Raw genomic sequence first — 26,786 nt, 5'->3', positions numbered from 1 at the left:
ACGGACGGATGGATGGATGGACGGACAGACGGACGGACGGACAGACAACCCGAAAACAGCAACAGCTATTGCCGGTGCGGAGGCATAGAAATTGATTTTAGACTTGTCTCATCTGCTGTCTTGTAGTAGCATGTGCGGCCACCGCGAGGGCTTAGGATATTACAGGATCTTCCTCCATTTCATTAACATCTCTGGGTGTTTAATCACTTGACAGAGAATTCATGCTCCCATTTCAGCGCATAACCTCCAGATATTAGCATTGAAATAAGCCTGTAAAGTCACCGCCGAGGGTGTTGCTGTTTTCCAAACAGATGTGATGTATTTTGTTGTTGCTGAAGAAAAGAACATTTTATCTGCAGCTCTTTTGGGGACCTTTGGTCATTTGAATTCAATTTGCCAAAGATCAGAGAGCCATTATTCTATTGTAAAAACTCCATTTCACTGTATTGTTTGAGTTTTTTGTGAAGAGATGGTTGAAGCATGCTTTGATATATGGTGCCACCTCTAGGGCTGATGCCTCGAGTGGTGGTAAATAGCTGTAATGAGTGTAAACAAGTAAGGATAAGACCAAGCTCCTGAGGAATAACTCCAAATTATATTTTCACATTCACAAAAGGGATATAATCTATAATCCTTGGACTACAATAAAGTTTTATGAATGACCCTTTCTATGAAAAATGATTTGCCTTGAAAGTGAAAACACATTATTTTTCCTCAAAGCACACACAGTATTCTGTACCTAAGAACACTTAGTATTTCAAATTGCACTGTAACATATTACCAATCTATTAACAAATGAAGAGTTTCAAAGGAACAAAACCTGGTTGATAATTTGTAAGCCTTCTATGTTCCATTCAATGTAACCTTTATTTCAGCAACTTTATTTTAAAACACTAATAAATGGGGGCTGTCTGTGTGCCCCTCCTTATTGCTGAGGTTATGTTTTGCAAAGACAGATGCCACATCATTATTTTCCAAGCTGTGTTGTGCTGCTTTGTTGTATCATAGTATTTATAGCCAACTCTAAAAACTTTCTAATGCCTGCCATCAGAGCAGGCTGGTGCACATCCACAATGGGCTAAGTGACCTTGCTCAAAGGCGTTCTGCAGTACTGGTTGTTGTCAGTACCATGGATTAAAAAACAAAGAAAACCTTTAACTACTCGTCCTCCTGAACAACCTTGCTGCTCCTACCTATGAGCCTTGAATTGCTCTATGGCCCCATCTACCTGCACTATACTTTCAGTACAGAGGTTTGGTTCAAACAAGCTTTTCTTTTAAACTTTAATGCAAGTTTTGTTTTTCTCTAAGCTAGTTTGTTAATTTTGTGCTGTGACTGCAGAGGTTGATGCACAGCAGTCCTTGATAATTTAAATAGATTTTCATTAAGTTTAATGAGATATTTCATTAGAGGAAACCCACATTTGAGTACTTGAAGCGGATGTTTTCTTTTTTTCCAACCGGTTTATGAAGTCTGATAATAAATAGCCCTTGCTGGAGGAATGATGAAATCTCACATCAGTGCAATCTATTCTTAAAAGATGACAAATGACTACACCTACAAGAGCAACCTTGGTTTTTAATTAGTGCATAAGATCTTGTTCTAAAAATTAAAAAATAAAGAGCTCCTCAAAAGGGTAAGTGTTACTAAGTTCCACTGTTCACACACACACATACAAAGACAAGTTATTACTCTCTGCTACACGTATAAATTCATTCCAAATTAGCTAAGGGGCAGGTTGTGTCAGGTATTCTTATACGCTTCAACTTCCCAAGACACCTACTCATACATTATGTCCATAAAAAAACAAACAACAATTCTTCTTATATGCCATTTATTTTTACATCTACGGTGAACCTTTGGTGGTAAACAGTCCTTTCAATGTATGAATCAATACAAGCGTAATGATTAAAGCCCAGCATAGCATATATGGTTAATTTACGAATGACGTTCCACAGATTAGCCCATTTTCCTCATTTGAATTGTACCATGTGGGAGCATTCAATACCCATCGCACTCTATCTGCATTAAAGTGTTCTGTAGAGCCAGAGCTTAAAATCCAACAGCGCACTGGTAAGTAGAAACATCAACCTCGGATCCACAATGACCCCATTGCGTCTGCTGCTAACTCCTACAGCTACTCGACAACTTGCAAAGGAGAAGAAGCCTTTTCACTGTGTATTAAAACACCTCATTAATTATCACAGCAGGTGGAGGGAGAGCAGCGTGGATTAGACCGATCCATGCACCTGCTCTGTAGCTTTTGTTGGACAAAATGGTGTGGGTACACAATAACACCTGGTTGGCTATGGATTGGTATAAAAGGGGAATAATTATGTAAGCCTTGATAACTGGTTTGTTTCCACAAATATTAACAGAGAAGGTAATTTACACGCATAAAAGAATTACAGAATATCTACATGACTTATGCGCGCATAGGGCCGTGTGCTCTGAAGGAGTCAGAAATAATACCTTTACTGAGATGTTACCTCCAGCAAAATATCAAGCATAAGTGTACCCAGTGATCCCACCATGACTAAATATCTGTCTTTGCCACCTGTCTGCTTGAGGTATAAAAAAGGGAATCAATTAATGTTTCATCAAAGACATGAATGAGAGGGGTAACAGATATGTAGCTGCAGGGAAATAAATGTTATTTCTGCGCCATTATCCTGCAGTTCTGCTCCTTCATTTCATTTTCCCAGTCATCACTACTGTAGGAAGCAGATCACATTCAGTATTATTTATATGGAAATACAGACACATATATACTGTAAGTAGACATACAGTACATTAGAGAGGTTGAGTTTAGTGAATATCTTGTCAAATGGCCTCCAGTCCGCATTGATTATGATTCCTCTTTGTAAAGGCATTTTTTTCAGTGTTAAACGTGTAATTTTTGAAACATTTTCCCTTGATACATTGCATATTTTTGCAGTGTTTGTTATGATGCACCAGCAATAGACAGCAACTACTGTAAGATACAAGTGAATCATGTTATATTGAATGCCATTCAGAAGAATGTCTTGGCTTTAAATGTGCAGTGTGTAGGATTTGGTGGCATCTAGCGGTGAGGTTGCAACCAACTGAAACTCCTCCCGTGTGCAAAACGTGTAGGAGAACTATGATAGCCGATGCAAAAACATGAATGGCCCTCTCTAGAGACAGTGTTTGGTTTGTCCCATAGACTGTATATAAGTGGACGTAGTCACCGTGGCGTTACCCATCACCATCTTATTTTTTGGAATTCACCATCTTGGTTCTCATGCCACCAGAAGTGGCATGAGAGGGTGGAGCTAACTACCAATGGACGCTGAATCTCATAATTTTTAGGTGCCCAAAATGTTACAATTAACTTGCATGAACTGAAAACACAATGTGAAAGGGTTAAAGTTCTAAGACGAAAACATGACAACACCCAAACCATACAAGGCTGTGGTAGCCACCTGTCAATCACAAGGTAGCCACGCCCTAAAGCATACCCTGCTTTATGGTCTATTTGACTCTAAATGGGACCATGATTTACTAAATGAACATCATGCTGTATTGAAGAAGACTTGAAACTAGCGAATGAGACCATAAACTCATGTTTACAATGTTTACTGAGGTAATAAATCAAGTGAGAAGTAGGGTCATTTTCTCATAGACTTCTATACAATCTGACTTCTTTTTAGCAACCAGAGGAGTCGCACCCTGCTGGCTGTTAGAAAGAATGCAAGTTTAAGGCACTTCTGCATTGGCTTCACTTTTCTGAACCGAAGGTTGCCAGCTGGTTTGTCCGTTCTGGGCTACAGTAGAACCTGTTCCCTATGTAAATATAAAGCGCTCATTCTAAGCAACGAAAACACAATGATTCTTAGTTTCAGGTGATTATACACTAAAGAAATGATACTTCTTGCTGTTAAATTCCATATCTACTAATAGATCCCCCTAAATCCTACAGACTGGACCTTTAATAGAGCTTTGACTGTCGTTTTAAATTAGTTAAATGTGAGCACTTTTACTTTACTCTTTGATATATCAGACTCAAAGATGACAACTTGTGAGAAAACATTCAATGGATGCCTAACAAATCGTGACTCGGAATTAACTTGTTTGAGTTGAATGCAGTTCTTCAAGGCCAAGATTTGACATCTTGCAAAAGGGTTCAACATTGTTTTGAAATGATTTGCTTAGAGCAGCCAGATAAGAGGGAAGAGAGAGACATGTGACAAAGGTCCCTTGCCAGACTCCATTTGCCTGAACGAAATGAGTCACCACCAGGACCTCGTATCTTTGTAAATATTAAAATAAATAAATCCACAATTCATCTTAAAAAGCACAATTATGGAGACATCTGTCATCACTGTAAACTTGGTCGTTGTTCCTTGAAGCTACCTACTAATTTGCTAAAATCTCATTTCCCGCATTTCCTTGTTTGACAGGCAGCGATAACAAAGAACGCATCACTTCTTTCAGTCCGTTCAAATGGGAGAGCAAACACTGATTAATTTTCCACAAGTGATTATAAAGCTGCCAACAAAACCGCAGAGGATGTCTCTCACTGTGATACATGTGTCCAATGAATGGTTGCATTTCACAAAGTGACATGGGCACTTTTGTTGGGTACTGCTTCAGAAGAGTCACCTTTCATGTGATTATCCTTCAGGAAATGTGTGTTGACAATATATTTTTTCATGTTGTACAATAAAGTAAAATTGTTATTAAACAGCACCTTGTCACACAACATTTTGTGTCCTTTAAGATGGCTTGAAATACATTTGAATCTCGAAATTTACTCTCAGAAACGGTGGAATGTGCAAAAAGTGGAATGTGCAAAATGGCTAAATTGTCTTTCATCAACACACTGGCTTGTTAGGTGATACATTTTGCTGCTGTAGAACTTGGAAAGAAGTGCTTGCTCTCATGTAAAAGAGGATTTTTGAGTGTTTTTGGCATTGCTGTTGTATTGTTCTCTTACAAACAGTGTTACTGCACGGAATAAAGTGATTATCAATCACGCCTCTCTTATAAATCCCCAAATACTTCATAGTCCAATATGTGCAGACAATGAAACCAGACACAAACCACTTACTTCATTCTTGAATGAATTAACACAGGAAAAAAAGTGCAATGTAATTCTAAGCAGTAGCTCGTACACAATGCCGTGGCAGTGGTAAAATTAAGCTGGGATGGCATGAAAAGGGTTCTGCGTTTTTCCTCTGAATAGGCAGTGATGAAAGCACCTGCACTCTGCACACTGCCAAGCCGCCCCCATCTCATCAACATCTCAAATCCGAGTCCTATTGAAAATATAACAATCATGCATCGGTCCATATACACCTCTATGTTGCTGCAATTAATCATGGCGGTGTCAAAAGGACAAGGCGGTAATTTTTATGGTGACAGGGTGATTCAATGAGAGAGCAGAAGCACGAGAACGGGGGAGAGAAAGAGGAGAGCCATGACTTAATCAGCTTTCCTTCTTGTTATTAACTATCATTATCTTTCTTCTTTTCAATCAGTGCTTGCTTGTGCTCTGAGGATGTTCTAATGAGTGGCACTGGGAAGCTATTATTGATATGTCACCAGCTTGCTTCAGTGACATCAGATGGCGACAGATCTCGAAACATAATACCAGACACTTTTCCCACATGCAGTCCATTATATTCAGCTCCCTCAAAGCTGCACTAGGGGAATTTGGCATGTTGGGTGTCTCCATTTGAAGAACCAATAGAAAGCAGATAATGAGCCAGAAGAAGGTAGAAAAGGAGCCTTCTAAAACTGCTGTTAATATTAGTGACATGCAACAGTAGCAGTGTTGGATGAACTTCAACACTTTCAAATGTCTAAGCCTGAATGTAGTGTCAGACTTTACAATGGATGCTGGAAAGACGCAAAAGGATGTTGCGTAGCAACAGTGAATGGGTTTTTCTTTGTGGAGGACCAAATCAATTTAATCAAAACAAGCAAAAAGCCTTATGTCTCTGTTTAGGATAAAAGAAAATGTTGAATTAAATGATGTTAAAAGCACTTGAGGGTCTTCTATATGGTATAAAGTCAAGGCTGTGGTTACCTATGGCTCTTTTTCCTCTGGTTTGATCACAGCAGTTACAAAATACAGTATGGCTATACAGCGTGATTGGATGTTTACATGTGTACTCAAAGGATAGAGTAAGAGGTCTCAAGGCTAATTTGTTTTGTCCATAAAGCTTAGACAGAGATGGTTAAGTGAGTATAAAGCAGGTGTGCGGGCCTGACAAGTAGCTTAGACGCAGCTTTCGCTCTCCCCTACTCTTTTACACACACAAACATACACACGCATCCCTGTACATCTACCTTCATGAGGACCCTCATTTACATGATGCATTTCCTAGCCCCTTACCCTAACTTTAACCATCACAACTAAATGTCTAACTCTAACCATAAACCAAATTGTAACCTGACCCATTTAACCAAGTCTTAACCATCAAACAGGCCTTTGAAAATATGAGGACTGGCCAAATTGTCCTCACTTTCCAAAACTGTCCTTGCTCTGTTGGTTAAAAACTAGTTACGGTCCTCACTAAGTACAAGAACACAGACACACACACAAGCACAAACACAATTTTGATGTTGCTCATTATATATTTATTTTTATCTAAAAAACTGTTAATTTATCAGTAATTATTTCCCCCCAAAAAAAATATGTCAGGTTAAAAATAAAAAAAATATATAAATTATGTGAAAACCCGAAGATAAAAATAACATTTGCAGCACAGACACTGCGTAGCTACACCGGTTGTTTTGTTTTAATTACTTGAAGGGATTCTTGCTGATCTGCAGCATAATCAGCTACTTTTGTCCTTCCTACCCATTTTTCTCTTTTTCTATTAACAGAAGCCATTTTTTAAGCAGTGCTTGCAACGAGAGGACCCTGTTTGGCTGTTTTCTTGCAGCAGGAAATAGAACAAGTTGTTGGTGCCAGGGAACATAAAATGTGGGCAAGCTTATATTAAAATGACCTAATCCTTAAGGCAGGTATAATTGATATCTTTTAATGTAGATTTCTTTTTCCTTTTCCTGACGGAGCGTTATAGTGAGTTTCAGCTCATTGTTTAGCTATCTGGCCACAACTGTTTTGGTTCACTCTCACTGCTCTCAATACATCTGCAGCGGCTGCAGCAGTCAGCTGTTTTCAGCTCTAAAAAAGCACCGTACACTACCTGCTCAGCACCAAATGTCAGACAGATAAAGTTAGCAACTAGCTGGTGAATAGTGGAGACATATATTTTCTCCAGGAGTTCAGGAGTTGGGAGAGACCAAAAACAGAGCTAAAAGTGAGTGAATATTGGACTAACATTCATCAGGATACAAACGTGTCTCCAAATGAATGGAATGTTGCTCTGTAACTGCTGGATATGTAAATAAGTAACTGTTTGCTAACAAGTTCGATCAACCCGTTCTCACTCCCAGCTCGTCAAATACTGAGTCAGTGTCCTTCGGCGTCTGAGACCGACACACTGATGCACCCTTTAGTCTCTGTATGAGACGCACCGGGCTTTCAGCTAACTCCAATGTATTAGACGGTCAGAGCAACTGACGCAGTATGAAGAGCAAGTAAGCCCACAACCACTGTTTATGTTCCGTGTGAAACCAAGTCAACGTTGATTTATTTTACCTCACTTTTGTTACGTACAGGTACTTAACGCCTTACCAAGTAGTTTTGTTGCCTAAGCTTAGCCAAGTAGATTTGTTGCGTAAGTAAACCAATAAATGAAGTAAACCTATGTTGGAATTTAATTTTGAAAAGAGACTGTACGCATGTAAGGAGCAGAAACTTTACATTTCCTGTAACACAGAAGTTTATTTTGAAAAGACACTATTCATGTAATGCATGTAAACCGTCCCTGATACACCAACAAAGCTGACGCTAGAGGGGTACCTAGAGCGTCATAGTTTGCAGTGTAGGGCCACTGACCAAGTGTCTGTATTTGACGAGTTGGGAGTGAGAATGTATAATTGGTTCGACATATCAACTTCAAAGGTGATATGCCAATGTTGTGTTTATAACTTGTTTCTGCTGCCCCCAAGTGGCAAACGATTAATGCAGTTTAAAAATTATACAGGAGTTTCTGTAAATTAATCTTAGTTTCAATGTTCACTTGAAAATCTAATTTTGATAAAGATTGGCTGAAGATATGTCACAAAATGACATGCTGTAAGGCTGAAAATACAGCAGTTACAGATTGTGTTATATCCTTAATCCATGTACAAATGTCACATGGAGGACAATCTTTATATTCAGTGTATTAAGGAATCCACTCATTACAGTCTCTCAAGGTAGAATATAAATTTACTTTGGTATAGCTAGAAACAAAGAATTTTAAATTAGAAATACTACAGAATGGTCATATTTAGCTGGCTCAGTAAATCAGGCCAATTTCTTTGTAAGTTTCGAGCCACTATTGAGACCAGGCTTGCAATGATATGACATTGAAAATAGAGCTGACAACAGCTCATTTTGCAACAAGCCTCAGGGCAGCAGCACCGACAAAGACTAAATGAGTTTCATCAAAAAGCAAAGGGAGCCGTTTGAAGTTGCAGTCACACAACTGGGCCAGAGCAACAACATCCAAGCAAATACTTAGAAACCTAATAATGAGGTTGTGTTATGCAGCATGACCGTGGACAACAGCATAAATAGAACAAATGGTCACAGTTTAAATGTTATATTTGTGCTCATTCTTAAAACTTAATGGGGATTATGTCAACCGTAATACTATGCAGACAATATGATAACTCCACAACAGTGTGTTATTTTATCTTGTAATTGCCCTTTTTGCAAACCGGTATTTACATAGACAGTGGTGAGAAATTTAGCTTTCATTATTTTTTAACAACTACTGTTTGGTATGCCAAGATTTGACAAATAATTTGGCAATTTCTAGCTACAGCTGGCTACATAGCTAACCTGCTATGATTCAACAGTGGGAAAAGTATAGAGAATATACCAAAAACAAATATGAAAGCAAGCTCTACTTTTCAAAGGACTCAACTTTTTTCCATGCCATTTACAAATTAATATTTCCTTTTGCTATTGCTACTGACTAAGGGCCACAGCATGAGATCTCAAAGAAGATAAAATAAGTTTGCAGGACTAGGGGGCCTAGTGAGACTGTACTTCTAAAATCTATCCATGAAACCTGTCAGAGTCTGTTTACTTGGTTTTGATTTAGACCAACGGTACAAGGCAACTTTGACAGGCCATGATCAACTCCCCACAGAGGCAAAGTAACTTCTCAAGTTGAAAGGGATTTCATTCCCAATTTCCATGGATCATGCAGACTTGACTTTATGTCTTGCATCATTCCAGTGAAAACACTTTGTCTGTTTGCCTATAGGATACAGCATAATGAGGCTAATAAGTAACTGACATTAGTTTCCATCCAGGCTCCAATGTAAATGACATAACGGAGGTCATTCATGTTTATGTCCATAGCACTTCTGAGCGCTCCAAACCTCTCCTTCAATCGCCCAAAAGCACATTCAATCACCATTCGGCCTCAACATGTTTAATGTGTTCCCTGCTTTGGCCTCCTGTGACTGTATCATTTTTCAAATAAGTCTAATTAAACTAGTCAAATTAGTCGGAGCAGTGCTAACAAATGTGCGAAATGAGGAGAGGACGTCATGGTTTCCCAAAAGCTCCGTCTTACACGTCCACAGAGAAACAAAGTAAACAGAATTTTAAAAAATCTGCACCTTGGAAGGCATTTTTAAAAAAATATCTGTTTCTGTGACCCAAAACTCTGTTTGCGTGTGGACAAGAGGCCAAAACTTAGAGGAAAATACCTGTTTTTAAAAATATCAGTATACGTGTAGACAGGGCCTTAGTATAAGCAAAGCATTTCCATGTCATGAGAGCACTAGGAGCATCACGCTCATGGTGCTCACACAGGTGTTTTCACTTATATTGGATGATTAAACCTCTTCTCAGGACTGTGTGGGTGTGTACAGTACAAACTGTGCTTGACTAACATCTGACTCTCCAGCCAGGGAGAAGTTTGGTGACTTTGGCAAATTAAATCCATCCAACTTCAAACAGAATAGCTGAGAACACCTGCAGTGTTGTTTCTCTGGTAAAATAGAGTAGGTTTGAAAAAAAACCCACTTTGGAAACAGAATGAGCCAATGTGAAGATGTAGGAGACATGTCTTGTTACTTTTAAGATGATATTGGATTCAGTGTTTCCCTTAAGATTACTGTCCAGGAGCTCCAGCAAATGCATTCTGTTTTAAAGTGGTTTTGTCTGGCTGCTGAACTGAAACATTTACTGCGATAAAGGTTCAAGATATGAGTTTCTTATGTGTCTGATCCGATGACAACCCACATAGCTCATTATTTTTAATTAATTCCATGCTTTTTGTCCTTTACTGCTACTTTTACTGACTCAGCAAGCTGTGTGTCAACAATCATTCACGCTTAACGGCCTCGAACAAGCGGCCGACAACTCATCTTTCCTTTTTTTTCTTAACATATTCTTGCTTATATTGCCTTATCTTAAGATACAACATATAACGTTTGTTATAGGGACACGTTTATGTAGTCAGTTCTATTTGTAGTACTTGCAAAGCCTCTTTCACTTAATATTCCACATCCTGCACCATTATAAAACAATTCTCAACTTCCTCATTACACGATTTCTTTCACTACATCAATCATCAGTACATCACTAAATCTGCCTTAAGGTCTTTTCAGACCAAACGCAAATAATTTGTGCGAATGATTCGCACATCAATTAAAAAAATTGAACCCATCTATCTCTATGAGCCAATCCACACACATTTTATTTTTCTGCAGCTGTTTCGATTTTTGCAAATTTCGGATGCCAGTAAAAACAAGCCAACCAATAAAGTTACTACTTTTGCTCACGCAATCAATATATTAACAACATTAATATTCATGTCAGCCTTGGTGTGAAAGGTTTGAACATGAAAAGTCGGCAACGAATATTCCACATTTTCATCTTGTTTTTTCGTTTTCATCCCCCGTGTGAAAAGGCTTACTTTGCTATGCTTCTTCCAGCAAATAATCTTCTTTTTAGGTTACAAACCAATTCTTCATGTACTTCTAAAGCTCATGTGTAATTTGTGCATTGTCTTAGATTTAATTTTAAAGAATAAAGGCATATACACACACCAGCATTTTGTGTGATTAATTAAACTGCTGTTTTTGTCATGAGCACTTTCACACAGAATATGAAAATATCACAGCAAAAAAGCAGCATACTTTTTTTTTAAACAAGGTCAGTGAAAAAAGGCATCAACCAATCACGTTGTGCGGATCGGGTTGAGTTGTGCCTATATTTATGAAACAACAACACAGTCGTGCCGTAGTCCGAACCAGGACGGCAAACTGTATTACTCCCTTCAACCTTGACAAAGGCAGCTCATACCAGATCCAGCCTTTCAGTTCTTACCTTTCAAAATAAAATCCCTAGACATATAATGTTTGCAGGCGTGTAGTTCACATTTTCGTGTTGTTTATTCGTCACCCTTTAAGAAGAAATGTTCAAGGTTTTTATTTAACATTGATTTACTGTCTGAAATGATAGAATTATGGTTGAGTATATGAAACAGATTGCTCTCTTCGGATTGTAGTGCTACTTAAAATTCTTCAGTGATAAAACTGCTGGATTGAAATTAAATCGTCTTTGCAGCACAAAGCTGAGGCAATATCAAAACCTTTCAATATATCTTATATCAAAGAATTTTTTCTGCAATCTGCAAATATAATAGAGAATGGAGCGGCCAAACAATATTTCAATTTTTGTTTTAATCTGAAGTCAGTGATTTGGATCCCTTTCTTGCTGAGTCACTGACAAAGCTAATTATCAGCAATGTGACTTGGCCGCTGACACCGAGACAGCCAGGGCTTACTGACCAGCTGAAACCTTTTGGATCTCTTTTCCTCCATTAAGCGCTGGAAAGAGGATCCTGCGGTGCTGAGCTTTAATGGCTTAAGGCTCCCTGTGAAATCACAACGGGGGAGAACCTCACTCATCACACCATCAACCAGGAAGTACCTGAGAGACAGGAAATCATATTCACCTTGTATTCACCTCTCACTGGGCTCATAATTGCAGGAGATAGGTGTGCTCAGGGTCCTGAGTCCATTACCATACAACCATGGACGATGATTAATGACCCGGTGGGAACAAACAGCGAGCGACCGCTCTCAAACAGCGTCCGTAAGCTCATATGCCACCAAACACAGGAGCATAATGTATGCTTCGGATATTTGCGGGACCTTGTCTTGCACTTCAAAAAGTTGAGAAAAAAAGTGTGTGTAAGCGTGACACTGAAGTGTGTGTGTACTTGTGTTTGCTTGATTGCATGCATGTGCATATTAGTGTGTTTCTGCATGTACACAAATGAGGGTGTCCAATGATAATTCTGTGTGCAATCGCTATCATGTCACTGTGATTAGATTGATTGCCGTGAGTGTGACCATCAATAACACTAATGTGTCTGTTTCCTAAATCTGATCTACCTTTTTTAATGACTACATTGCATGACTAAATTAGTGCTGGTAATCAATCACAGGCCAATCAGTAATGAATGTAACAGCGGTAATGGTGACAGCTATTTTAAATTGCTGCGAGAATACAATATCTGTGTGTTTATGTGTGACATGGTCTGTGTGGAGCTTGTATCCACAAGCATTTTCCAACACTGGATATCCATGGAAAGCACTGAGATAAAGGATTGTACTGTTGCTATGCAATGCAGTAGTGTATGTACTGATATATAAAAGAAAAAAAACAAAAACGTCTGCAACATGCAAAGTTTCTTTTCCTCTGTAAACAACAGGGATCTGTGTGCTGTAAAGGCGGGTCCCTGGTGGACGAGCAGCATGGGGCATCTTCAGCAGCAACTCACCGATGGGGCTGGTTTCCCTCCTTTTGCAGTGCAGACGAGAGTGAAATTCTGGGCTTGGTATCGACTGAATGGGGCTGGAGTGTTCTCGGCCACCACTGATATGTTGTTTGGAGGCGCTGTGGAGGACAGGAAGAAAGCTTTGTGAATCAATAACTCAAAACATTTGATGGACACAAAATGCAACCTCAGATATTCTTAAACCGTTTGAAAATATCTGCTTTCACTTGCTCAGTGCAATCCCGGAGTTATTTTGTGATAAAATGTTGTCTTAGAGGTTATACATGTGGGTGGAGGCAACACTGGCAATACTGATAGCAGAGTAAGAGCAGAGAAAAAGATATGCTGTTGTGTCCAGATGTTTAAAGATGCTAAATGTGAGATTAGGAGCATTTCTATTGCCTCAGCATGGCTTTCAACATGGCAACGGCCAACACATGATTGGTCGGTGCTCTCGGCATCAGAGACCAACACACGGGGTACCCCTCTTGCGTTACTTATGGACTGCGTGTCAATGTATGCTTGTTACATGCATAGCGTCCTTTCAAAATAAACTTAATGTTTACACAGGAATTTAGGTTTAGGCATCACAACCACTTAGTTATGGTTTGGAAACAATCGTGGTTGACGTTAACTTCACTGACTAACAACTCACGTGACTCATGTGACTCACACGGCTGACTATACCGACGAGTCACATGACTAATGTGACAAAATAAATCAACGTTACTTTTAGTTTCACAAGGGACACAAACACCAGTCTCCTGGTTGAAAGTCATGTGTTTGTTTGACCCATCCACCACCACTCCCGCCCACCCTGAACGGACTCTCACGCCATCAATGCTACGGCACTTGCTCTGACCGTTGAATAATGTCGCGGGTGGGTTTACACTGGAGTTAGTTGAAAGCCGGGTTTGTCACATACTGTCGCTAAAGGGTGCCTGAGGGAGTGAGACTGGGTTGCGATGGTTGTGACGGCTGAGCCGGCGGCTTGCAGCTAATGGTGCTAACAGCGAAAACAAAAGCAACACTTCTGACAGAGCTAACAGTGTTAACCTGGGGGGGAAGAGGGTGGGTGCTACGCTTCCACATTGGCGCCATCTGTCGGGACGGCGTTATCAGCTGTAAACGTTGTATGAGAGCAGTGCAAAGCAGCCATGAGCTAGCCAGTGGGGCACGCTCACATGCACTAAAAGGCATGCACTAAAAGGCATGCACGGCCGGCCCGGCTATGTCAACAAAACAAGGAAAAGCTTGGATTACAAGACACACAAAGGGAGAGTGACTTCATTCTCTGCTCAGGTAGACATTACTCCTCTATATCTTTACATAGCAAATAGTTGTATTAATGCTTTGGGTATCGTATATAGTACCTTTAACATAAAACTGAATAAAACAAATCTGCAGACATGCTTTATCCATCAAACGCAAGAACCTGCTGAGAAAATCTTCACTTAAAATGGTAACTGAACGGTTGGGACAGTAGGTTCAAAACTCCCCGGGGCTCATGTGAGTCGGATGAGGCTGATAAGGTAGAAAATCTCATACATATCATATCGCTAACCCTCCGTCTGAATCTCTCCAGGGATCCGGGCAAGTATGTCACGGCAGTGTAAAGGGAAAAAAACATGTGAGCGAGACTTCACAGCATTATAGAGGAGCACTGAGAGGAGAAGGAGGTAATGAATGGAAATCTCCCACATCCCCCGGAAAATCAGCTGTTCAACATGCAGTCCTACTCGAGTCCTTGCATGGTGGCTTAAATATGAATATGAATACTTCATGAACCATATTGTAGCTGTTTCGGGGAAATATCAACAAGCGCGTTTTTAACTGACGACACTGCAGCAGATGATGGCCAGCTGCACAAGGACCACTTGAATTCCGATGAGGACTGCCGAGTATCAAAGGCACTTTTCACAACATTAGCTAAAGAGGCTTTAAGATGCAGGATTTTTCATGTAATCTGTATATCTACATGCCGTCTCTTTATCGAGGCTTTTCATGCCCCATAGTGCATCGGCATTGAATAGTCGTCTGGTGCATTATTTCCCTCCAGATTCAGCTGTGGAGTGTTTTAAGAATACTTCAATTGGCCCGAGCTCGCCTTAGAATGAGAAGCATTTGTGAATATGTCATGGACTGAGTGAGGTGAGAGAAGAGTGTCTTTAGAAGTTGCAATTTCTGAATCCATGAGTAATATTTTGAGGCGAGGCAACAAGAAAGGTCACGCAGGAGGCAGTGTCTTTTCCATGTGTGTCACTTAAATCCATCAAGCGCTTTTAAACAGGCATGCCACAGGAATGAATTGATTAAAGGGGGAGTTGAGGGTGGTGGCGAGGGTTGGTGGGGATGTAGCTGCTGGTCTGAGTGCCTCTGTGTTTCCACACCTCTTAATTGCTTATTGATGGGATTCATATGGTAGTAAATTAACCTCCGAACACTCCATTAGCTTACTGACAAGCCTGTCTCAACCCGGCATATGATAAGCTGTCAGAGGTGTCTGTTTCCCGACCAATCATTCACAAGTACCCGACACAGAAGCAGCGTCAAGTGGTGAAGTGCCTCCACCAGTACAGTGCTCCAATATGCACAGCATATAATCAGACAATAAAAAAAAAAAAAATCCAACTTTTATAGATTTATAATATTGATTGCTCTATTCCATAAAACGGCATCATACTCTACTTTGTAAAAGCTCGCTGGGGCTCCAGTAAATATATTCCTAACACCATCGTCAATTTTTTGGTCTGCAGAGAGCTCTCCGAGTGCTGCGATACTATATGCAGTTAAAAATTCTGATTCATTTTCACAATATTAGCAGCCATAAATGCAAAGGGATCAGCAGAGTTTTAACACACCAAAGCACACATATTTAATTTAGACAAAGCTAAGCTCATGAAATCCAATTTTATTAGATTAGAAATAATTACTGTCAAATTGCAAGTTTCCACTTGACTGATAAGTATTGATAATCCCCTGACAAGTATTTCTCCAAAGCACTAATAAGAGGATGTTTTGTTGAGTTGGGATAAAATCACTAACATGACCTTCTGTTCAAGTTAGTTCAGGAGAGCCGTGCATTAACCAGGGTTTCTGCTCTGTGGGTGGATGGCCACCTAATAGAGTGCTGCAGGAATGACATATTTTTGTAGGCCAACCAGGTTGTTAGCATCACCCTAGTTCCCTCCATGGATGTATAAAGAGAACTGGATACAGTGTTGGAGGCGGGCGCCCGATCATTCCTATGAGAGTTGCTCAGCGGCGCATTAAGGCAAAATGGCTCAACTGCCGAGTGATAAAGTACCCGGATCTTCCAGCAATCTTCCGCATCCACTGGGCCCATAGAGCAGGCGCAGTAGTGTTTCCTTTAACCAAGCCTCCCAGCCTCTCAGCCCCGCAGCCTCGGTCTTGGTCTCATTCACATGAATGGAGGAAGGGAAATAACTCTGGATTCAGCTATTAGTGGAATTTACAACTTTTAGGACCTAACGATTTAAATAAGGGCTATTCAAGTGTTTGTACTGGGTAGTTGATTTACCTAAAAAAAAATATCCGCTGATTTATGGACATCTCTTTCCCAATGTAAGTCTATAGGAAAAAATATTTTTGCCCAATGGAATCATGTGACTGACACGGATGTTATAATACCCCCGTTTGGCCAAAATTTGCTTCAAAGCCTGGCACTCTTCCTGGGGGCTTGGTTCCTTTGACAAACAGCCAATGGGATTTTTCCATTGGATTTTGGATTATTGCATAAAATAAACTAAGCCTAAACAAACCTTTATGATACTAACACATTTTGTTCAGCAAGATAATCTTCACAAAAGAACACCACTTCTATGATTTTTGAAGTGTGAATGCAATCGTATACACAACGAGGCTGTAAAAGCGGACGAGTCGGCGTGATGAAGTTTTGTAGTCTCATTTAACCACTTGTTAGCAAGCGCCTTTTTTGAAGACACGTAACAGCTTCAAAATTCACGAGTGGGATATTCGCTGATGTATTTTACATCATAGAACAAAATGCTAAAATCTCTTAATCTAGTGTTGACCACAGACCTTATTTCAGGCATCATTCAAAAAACCCATTGACTTACAGACAAAAGAACCTGAAGTGCTAAATTGCTAACTCATTTACGGGTTTTAGGATTCATTCCTGCACCACTATGGGAGTCAAAGCCAACGGTAATACACCTTGGTGTAATATTTGACATAATTAAAAGCAAGCCCTACTCTGCACCAGCACAGTATTGTCAAACACAACAACCCGGTATAGGATTAAGATGTTGTCTGTGATGATGGAGTCTAAGCCTTTCATACCTCATTTAATTGCAGCTCTCTCTTCGCCCACTTGTTAAAGATTGAGCTAATTTTTTCCCTTTTTTTTTTTTTTGTGCTGCAGTTCTTTGTTTTAAGCTGTCTGCTGGGCGTGTTAAATGGGGGCGTCTGAGGCCTGCATAGCAATCATCTAAAAACAGATACATAATCTAAATTTATCTCTTGACAAGGTTACTGCCTATTGATGCTGATACAGGTTAGATATAGAGCTCATACAAAACAGGGAAAGAAAAACTTATGAATCCAAATGCAAAAAAAAAAAAAAAATGCTACCACAGTTAAGTTTGCTAAACAATGTGTAGAAGTCTTGGGGAAAAAAAAAATCAAAAGCAAAGAAACTTTCAGAAAAAAAAGTCAATGTCTTTGACATTCTTCCGGAGGTTTCTTTAAAGACTCGAAAGATTCAAGAACACATATAAAAAATTCCAAATCCTCCGCACCAGCTCTCCCTTTCCTTTACATAATGAAAACTACACAGCTACACAACGTACGGGCGAACATCTTCCTGCTCTGTGTGCCTGGCATTCAGATTGCCACACAAGGTTTCTTTTTTCCTCAGAATTGATTGAAATTGCGTGGGCCGTGTATATTATTGGTTCATGGCTTGAGAGAGAGCGAAAAAGGCTTTTATACCACTTACCTGGCTATGTCCAATTTTGGTGATTTTCAAGTTTTCACTTGGATTACATCTTTCTTTTTGCCAACCTCATGTGCTCATGAAACTATTTCAAAAGTCATTGTAATAAAGCCATATCAAGCTAAATTTTCCTGAAACTTGAAAAAAAATTGAAAGTCAGGATGAAATGAAAAATGCCTGAACCCTTTTAGATCACATCCCCGGTCATATTGTGCACCTCTTTAACAATATATGCAAACAAATTACAAAAAAAAACAAAGTCAAAGTTATATCAAAATCCATCTTCAACTTCATCTTTTCTTCCTGAAACAAAATATGACATGAGCTAAAGTAAGCTAATACCAACCAATTTCAACCAGACTGTATATAAAGATGGACGACATGACAGCTCCCCAAAATGAAGCCAAAACATCTCGATCGCCACCTGGTGGCTGGCTGCAGTATAGGTCATAAAGCCTCCCCCCTCCATGGGACATTGGCCAAACTAAAAAGTCAAAGTACACTTCAAATACATTTTTCCCATAGATAGTTTCTGTCATTTAAGGTATCACGCTGATGTATGTTCAAGTGTTAATTTTTCTGATAAGTTTGGTTTTAATCAAGAACGGAGGCTCGGAAATTGTACAAGAGACGAAATGTAACTTTAACTTTCCATAACCATCACAAGTCTGTGTAATAGAACATGTGTCAATTTGGTCATAAATGTAGATATAGAGATATTATGGTTAGTTGTTTTGTCTTTCTAGCCAAACAGCTACTATGGTGCTAACATAGCAGCTATGTGGCTCACGCTAACCAGCTGCAGCCGTGCTCGGCTCGTGATTGGCTTACTATTGCAGCTCCAACCGCCCGATCACTACTGCGCAGACTCTGGCTCCAAATGACGTCAAATTCTCAAGATGGCAGCTCCTGTAACCGGGATATTTTGGCTTCACTTTTGTACAGTGGGAGGAAGTGGTCCATCTATATTTATAGTCTATGATTTCAACCAATAATATCATGACATTCATCAATCAATCTATCTGCAACTTTTAGCGACAAGGGAGGTGTGTGTGGAGCCACATTCCTGTTTAGCTCCGTATTGCGCTAAGCCTACATTCTAGTTCATTCCACCCACCTTTTAGCGGTCCAATCACATGTGACGGATTTGATTTAAATCCCTCTGGTAACTCTACACCCCTCAAATATTTGGTTTGACTGCAGTACTGAAGCCGAAGACGCTCTAACTTCTGTTTCACTGGGACTTCAAATAGCCTACCTTTGCGTAGCTCTGCTGTACAGTATATACTGCTGGCTACGTTCCAATATATCATGTGAATACAGATCCTTAAACTTAAAAGCAGGACACTGCAAATGTGTAAAAAAAAATTAGGCCTGTAGTCCCATGAGCCATTCCTTCCTTTTCCAGTGTTCAGAGTACACTTGCACACCGCTGCATTAAAAGCAGCATTTACTTCCATTTGTCCCTGGTAGTACTGCTGTGCCAGTTACTTCAATAATGATCTCTCCTTCTTGTTCTATATCCTCAAGCACCATTACCTTGCTATCTTTCCAAAAAAAGAAAAAAAACATAAGAAAAGGGAGAAAAAAAAATTGTAAATGGGATTGGTGAATGTGCAGAACAGGAGCATGTTTAATGCTCCCAAGAGACTGCTTTCCCTGGCCTCATAATTAAGGGATTTAGAGCTCTGGAGACAGCTGGACTCACAAGAAACACTCCCAACATCCCCTTGTACTAAGCACCCTGGCCTTGAGTCCACGTCTCTGGGGATTTATTTATAGTGGATGGATATGGTGTGTGTGTGTGGAGGATGGCAAAGAATAGGCCCCAAGGTCATCCCTGGCTTACTTTTACTGACAGTAATTCCGTGATAAATATTTGATGAAGGTGTACTTTTTTTTATTGTGAGCCCAAGAGTCCCAAAGAAATCAATAAGAATTGTGAATTGTTTCAACAAGTTAAGTGCTGGTGCAAGCAATTTTACTTCTCAGTGTAATTTTATCAAAATCACAACATGCTTTCTTGACAAATTGTTTTTCTGACAGCTGAAGAACCACGTCCATACTGAACTAATGACATTTTCCACTTTGTTCCGACATATATTATTTGGAAAGTCTAAGATGCCCGTGGGTATGCATGTGTTAGTCTATGTTTTGTGTTAGCCCTCTGATAGACAGGCGACTTGTGCACACGGTAGTGGCTACTGGAAAAAAATGGAAGCTTGACTGAGCGGCGACGTCATATCCAGATCTTATTAAACATCAATGCCTGTGCAAGGTGTACACTGTCTCTCACCCAATGCATGCTGGGATAGGCTCCAGCCCCCTGTGTACCTAAACTGTAGTTAGCTTCAAAGTATTCCAGTAATCTCATAAATGACACTGTAGCTTCAGTTTCAAATGGCTTGATATGTACAGGTAAAAGCTGGCGTACCTAAGCAGCGGCTAATCTTTGTCCCAAAATTAAAGAAGAAGTCAATTTAAATAGCAATCACAAAAGGAACATTAGTGCAATCATTTAGCGAAGGTTTTCAATTTCAGAACGCTCAGTTGCCTGCTATTGCTGCTTTTTTTTCTTTGTTTACTGCATATTAGCTTTTATGCACGACTTGTGCTCGAGTCACCAACTATCCTATGTGGATACATGCCATTTAGTCACAGAAGAGCATTAGTCCTGAATGCTCCACTGAAGAGATTTGCTTTTAATAAAGCCTCCAAACACTAATTTCCATCAGCATTTGTAAGGATGGTAATTTATTTGGATGTATTTTCACAATTAAAAAGGTACGAGTGATTTGACTTCTCTGTTGCAAGTACAGTGAATACAGCGAGGCCAATAGCCGGGCGTATCCCCATGTATTGTGGATACATTGTCGTATTTCAAACTGCTTTGAAAGAGAGCCTTGAGGTGACACAGTGTCATCAATATGCAAAACAATTTTGTGTCTGAATTTGGAGAGGTTCTTTAGAGTTGAAATTGGAAATAATAGCACAGACAGAAAGAGACACAAGTGGACCCTGAAGAACATCTAAAAAATATTCCCCTCCTCTTAGTGCCAGAGTGACAATATCACACTGTGTCTCTGATGCGCAGATCTGTAAGAAAAGCCAGGGAGAGAATACAGATGGAGGGAGAGGAGATGCTGGCAAATACCATGTGTTGAGGTGATGTAGTGCACTTTACAAGATTCTGTCTTCTGCTACTGTAGCAGAATATGCTATTAACCCTTTACAAACACTTTCCTTTTTCCCATTCCCCTCCACAGAGGAGTAGGAGATCAGAGCCAGCTATAGAGCAGCATCCCTAGAAGCCGAGGTGTGGACTCGACAAAATTGATGACTTAAGACTTGACTTGACAAAATCAAAAAAGTCTTGCAACTCAACTTGGACTTCAACACCAATGACTCATGGCTTCACTTGGCCCTTTGACTTGAAAATACTTGATATCTTCCTCAAGCCCTGAGATTAATAAGTATTATTATTTAAAAAGTGTGTCACAAATAAATCATTTCCCTTCATTTCAACTTCGAATCAACTGACGTTAACGCTATTCATTCTCAGCAAGTCTACTCTTAATTCCCCTGATCCACTTTGTTTGAACCAACCCGAAGGCATCCAATCAAGTTGCAGGAGAGAACCATGAAGAATTAACGTTCCCTTACTGAGCACCAGTTGAAAAATATTATACCAAAGATGATTTTGTTCACAAACAAAAAACCAATTGCAGTATGCAAAACGTACAGTTCGAACAGAGATGCAAATGGCATTACATTTGGTGAAGAGCGCATTATGACTTGTATAGGACATGGGACTTAACTTGGGACTTGTCGGTCTTGACATGGGCTTGGGACTTGAGTGCCAAGACTTGAGACATGAATTGCAGAACAATAACTTGGTCCCAACTCTGCCTAAAGGTGCTTGAAGGCACTAACGTAAGGTTCTGTTGTCCTTTTCATACACTGTACAACTCATTCCCTTGCCTAAATGGCTCTCTACCAATGCCACATTAGGACAAATTCATTTACATTTAGTGTACTGTTCAATTAAGTGTTCAAAGTACAAACAAACCCCTTTCGGAAGGAAACTTCAGGCTGCCTATTAGTCAGCTGCTCGTAATGCAAATTGTAATTGGTCCTAAACATAAAGGTAACAGGTTAAACATGAAGAGTGGAAACAGACATGCCACATTACTTCAAATTAAGCAACTGGAAATTAAAAATGTCATTTTAATTGACTCTTTCACCTAACGTCCATCCCGGTGGAGTCTGGAATGGAAGTTAATTGGACCCTTCCTGAGCCAGTCCTATGATCTCAACTTTACTTGAGGATATGATTCTGGCATCCAAAAAATCAAAACAAATCTTACACTGCCAGCTCTTGGCAATGCATGCAACATATGCCCCACTGCTGCTTGATTTCTGCTCCGAGGCTGTTTGTCCCTAGGTATGTGTAAATTTGGGTAGACTCAAGACACATAGGCTACACATGCTTTTAAAACAGGAGTTATTTCTTGTGAAGGGGATTGAGAAACATACGTGCATTCCAGACTTAGTTCAGCTGAGTGAAACATAAAACACTGCCAAAGTACTTATATCCCTTATTTTGAGAAGTCGCACAGTTGGATAGGGTATGATTGTGGCAGTGGGGGAGATAGAAAGCAGCCTGAAAAACAATCAAAGTTAAGTCCTCTCAAGAGGAAAAAGAAGACATGTTGAAATGAGCGCTGGCATGAGTCCCCGGTATCTAAGTCTGCTCCTTTTATTCCCCAGCATGAGCAGCACCGCGAGATAAAAGACACTGAAATGCTTTTTAATCACTTCTCTATTGTGCTTTTAGCATTTGCATTTACACCCCACCCTGTTAATTTGCATGGCTTATTACTGTGCTGTCAGCTCATATCACATCCTCCCGCCCCGGCACACCAGCCAGCGGTAGCTGCTCGCAAAGAGAGGGGGGACTCTGGTGGCTGTCAGGAAGGGGAAGGAGATGAAACGCGGAGACAAAGGCTTGTGTCACGTTGAACAAGTTCCCCAGTTCTGAAGCCCATTAATCATACAGATGTTGAAAACACAGCGAGCACATACACTACATGCCAGTGTGTTTGATTCTGTCTCTGTGTTTAAGAGAGTGAGAAATGCGTTTGAGCGTTCTTGTCTGCGGAAACATATGGTTTCATTGATGCATTACTGAGCAATAGCAGCTGTCTAGCGAGTGGCCTACTCTCAAGTGGACAGAATAGTGTGGTAAGAGATACGCACCACCCACATATGACTAATATACAAGCGCTCTTGGTTCATATAGCTCTCATTGAAAAATAGGAGGAACATTACACACACACATAAAAATAACTTTCACAATCTAAAGAGAATGATTTGGGAGCTTAGGCACAATTGTGCTTTTTTCTGTCGCTCTGTTCCCATACGATAGGAAATACGATATGTCATGGCTGTATATGGCTTTCCCATCTCCCCAGGCTGCCATTCTCTGAGGGTAAACCAGGCTTGGACTTACAGCTTTGTGCCTATAATGAGGACAAGGGGGACAGAAGAGAGGATTTTGCCAGCACAGTTTGAAGGCTTGGTTGAGACAGGACAAAAGGGAAAGCTTTTTTTTTTTTGTCATCCAAATAGCAGACAGTGGCAGATGGGACTTACCCTGTACCCAGACCGGCATCAATTATGCTGCGAATGGCACCATCATCCCTAAAGTAAATTTTTTTTGCTTAAGGGCAGGGGTTTAGGGTTGGCAATCTGTTACAATTTGGCCCTTTTACCTCTAACCTTCTCCAAACTCACCCATGATAATTGATAATTCACAAGGCATTGACACGACTGCACCTTTAAAGCCCTGACACACCAAGCCGACCGTTGACCGTCGGAGAGTTTGGAGCCGTCGGTGAGCGTCTGTTGGCCTACTTTTTGTGGTGTGTTCCGCACCGTCGACTTTGGTTCAGCATGTTGAATCGGAAGGGGGAGCACGTTGGTGAAAGAAATCCCTCTGATTGGCTGTTCAGTTTAAACGAATCAGTGCACGAGAAGAGAAACGGAAGTGAGGAAAGCAAGCCAACGAGTAAAGTCAAGAGGGGACACACAGGAGGCTCTTCTCATTTTTCATCTTCATCTCATCTGATCATTCCAATACACAGACGTTTTCACAGCGACATGGCCATCTGGAATGAAGCTAATGCCCAGACATTCATGTAATATGACGTCACATTGTCTGTTGTATTAGCCAGACCTGTAATGCCAGGTCTGAACAGGGACTAAATGGTGAGTGAGAGTGGTGTGAAAATGGTCGGCAAACGCTGCTTTGTTTCATGTACGTATTATAACAACAGCTTGTATATCCGCTGTCCTCGGTTTTCTGCTTTCCCTTTTTGAATGACGAATACAGACTACCGCCACCTGCTGGTGTGAAGAGTTATTTTGTCTCACGCAGTAACACAGCCATCGGCTGTAGTCTTTGCGGTGTGTTCAAGCGCAACTTGTCGGTCAAGACACAGGCGACGTGAGGCGACGCAGCAGTCTGCCTTCATCACTGCTAGTTCTTTGATGTCGGCTTGGTGTGTCTGGGCCTTTAAGGTCCCCAGTGCCTTGGACGTCACACACACATTTCTTGATCAGTATGGCTGAGATGGCCTGGTTGTGATGGTTTTTCTTTTTCATTTTTATGACATCAAATTTACAGACCACGGGGGTAAAATGAGGCTGTAAAGTTATATGAGGCCAAAGAGAGTCACTTGAGGTAGTGAAGTATCCATCATTCAATTCTCAGTTCGGGGCCCCGGCCCATATGAGCAATCCCCAAAGAAGTCTTTGAGAAAATCTACATCAAATGCCGGCAGCCAGACGGCCACAAGCTGCACAAATGTCGATATAGTATACACAGCATTCAGGGACAGGGAGGAGAATTCATATTTCAAGCTGACACGCAGGGGTTGTTGATGGGGCAGTTATGACCAAGACAAATGGGCGTCCATGCGTCAAGGGTTTTTCTTTTCAAAATGGACAGAAAATACAACAAAATGACTTTCATTACAATCTACACGTTTAACCTGTTCTTGACAATGGTTTATGTATATTTTTAAGCAAAAAAAACTAAGTTAGCATCAGTTATCAGATAGTGAAATATGTAAATGCTATCTATTTTGTCCATCATGGTGTGAAATGGTATACTGATGACATATTGTATGACATTACAACATCCGTAACGCTTTGAGATCATTTTAAAGCCTCCTGCAGTTTCATTGCACAATTCAGAGATCTGCCTGCTGTTTTGGTAAAAATGCATTTGATCCAATAAGACAGCTGCACTTTTAGCTCCAAACCAGGATTTTCTTGCTACAGAAAGTCAGTGACAAATAATAAAATTCCCATCACTCTGGCGCACAACACAAAAGCAATAATTTCCCCAGCTATTAAATACAAATCAGATCCATTATTAATTGACGCGATAATCTATTTTAAACTCTGTCTGATGTCTTTTTTTCTCTTATTTCTTATCACACGTTTTATATTTTTCTGTCTGAAATTAAGTGAACTGAATGGTTAATATACTTGTAAGAAGAGGTATACATAACTGAAGAAACTAACAGATTTTAATACCAAGGTTCGTTTGGTAACAAAACATTTTTTTTTGTTTTTTAGATCTTGAGAGATGATTTAAGTGTTTATTTGATGTGTTTGAGACAGTGATCAAAAGAGTAATTTGGCAGTTGCTGCTGCATTAGTAGCCTATGTTCTCAGTCTATCTCACAGCACACAGAAGCTGCCAAATGTTTTATTGAAAGAATAAAAGAGAGTCATTGTGGTCTTTAAGAAAGACTAGCTTCCTTGGTTATTTGGTTAATTTTCCTTGGACCTTCTCACTTTTGTCCTGTTTTATTTCCCGTTGTTTAAGCAACTAACACATATTTAACAAATTAAACTTAACAAGCTCAAACTAGCTCCATCTGGGCATGAGCACTTGTTCCCGACTGTTTTTGGTTATAAATAATGCAAGAAAAAAAAAAAGTAACATTCTCCACAGTTCCCAGGAGCCATACTCTGCCAATCACCCACCAACTCATGTCACATTATTAAAGTGATACTCCACGCAATTACACCTAAACTGTACCCGTGCTTCCTTTTTAAATATTCATGGCATTTTTGCCTCTATTGAATAGTTGACAGTATTGTGAACAACAGAAATAATGGGGACTCGGAGATGACATGTGACAAAGTCGTTTAGTCACTTGTGGTGATGGGCAATTTTGGGTGGTTCTTGCAGGTTCTTACATGAGAAACTGAAAAAAACCTGAGATGAAAACATTTTGTTCTTCGATTTGAGCAGTACACAAAACGCCATCGATTGCCAACCCTACCTTAATCAATCACATTATAGAAATGTATATCAAAGTGATTCTGTCATGTAACTGAATTGCCAGTGAATTTGGTGACACAGGAAAGCCTTTGTACACCTGATTATTGCCATTTAAACAATACATTAGTCTACATTAGCCCAGTCGCAGGAAAAGGCTTATGAATGACACAATAATGCACAAGGCAAAAGTGTGTAACAAGAACGCTGTTCTTGCTTTTGCCGTGTCATTTGTACGCCATGCAGTCTGTACTGATGGCAAGGTAAATGCATCTACATGAATATGCTACGCCCAGAGCTAGTGATGTAGAATAAAAGGGGAGAATGACTACTTATGGCGGATGGGTCCAAAAAAAACAGGACTTTCAAACAGGAGACCAGTGCTTGGGACTGGTGTTTTGTTTTTTAAGTAACATTAGTGACGTTTTTCACGTGTTTTCAGTACTGATGTAACGTAGTGTCTGTACGTATTTTACCTAGACGACATACTTATTTTAAGCCCAACCCTGGCGTTTATCCTAAACCTAACTAAGTGGTTTTGTTGCCACCT

General features: G+C 40.1%; 1 protein-coding gene across 4 annotated transcripts in view; it reads right to left on the bottom strand.

Moving 5' to 3' along the window:
* Nucleotides 1–26,786, bottom strand: part of igsf21a (immunoglobin superfamily, member 21a) — a 238,025-nt gene that overhangs the window by 26,905 nt on the left and 184,334 nt on the right. For all 4 annotated transcript variants that reach the window (XR_012594339.1, XM_074639254.1, XM_074639277.1 and 1 more), the window contains exon 5: nucleotides 12,903–13,018. Coding sequence is in view for 3 of the 4 variants with exons in the window: in XM_074639254.1 (XP_074495355.1) it covers nucleotides 12,903–13,018 (116 nt within the window). In the remaining variant the exon portion in view is untranslated. The remainder of the gene's footprint in view (nucleotides 1–12,902; nucleotides 13,019–26,786) is intronic.

This window comes from Sebastes fasciatus, chromosome 1, assembly GCF_043250625.1.
Source record: "Sebastes fasciatus isolate fSebFas1 chromosome 1, fSebFas1.pri, whole genome shotgun sequence".
In the NCBI taxonomy this organism is placed as follows: Eukaryota; Metazoa; Chordata; class Actinopteri; order Perciformes; family Sebastidae; genus Sebastes; species Sebastes fasciatus.
This window is presented reverse-complemented; position numbering and strand designations above follow the sequence as displayed.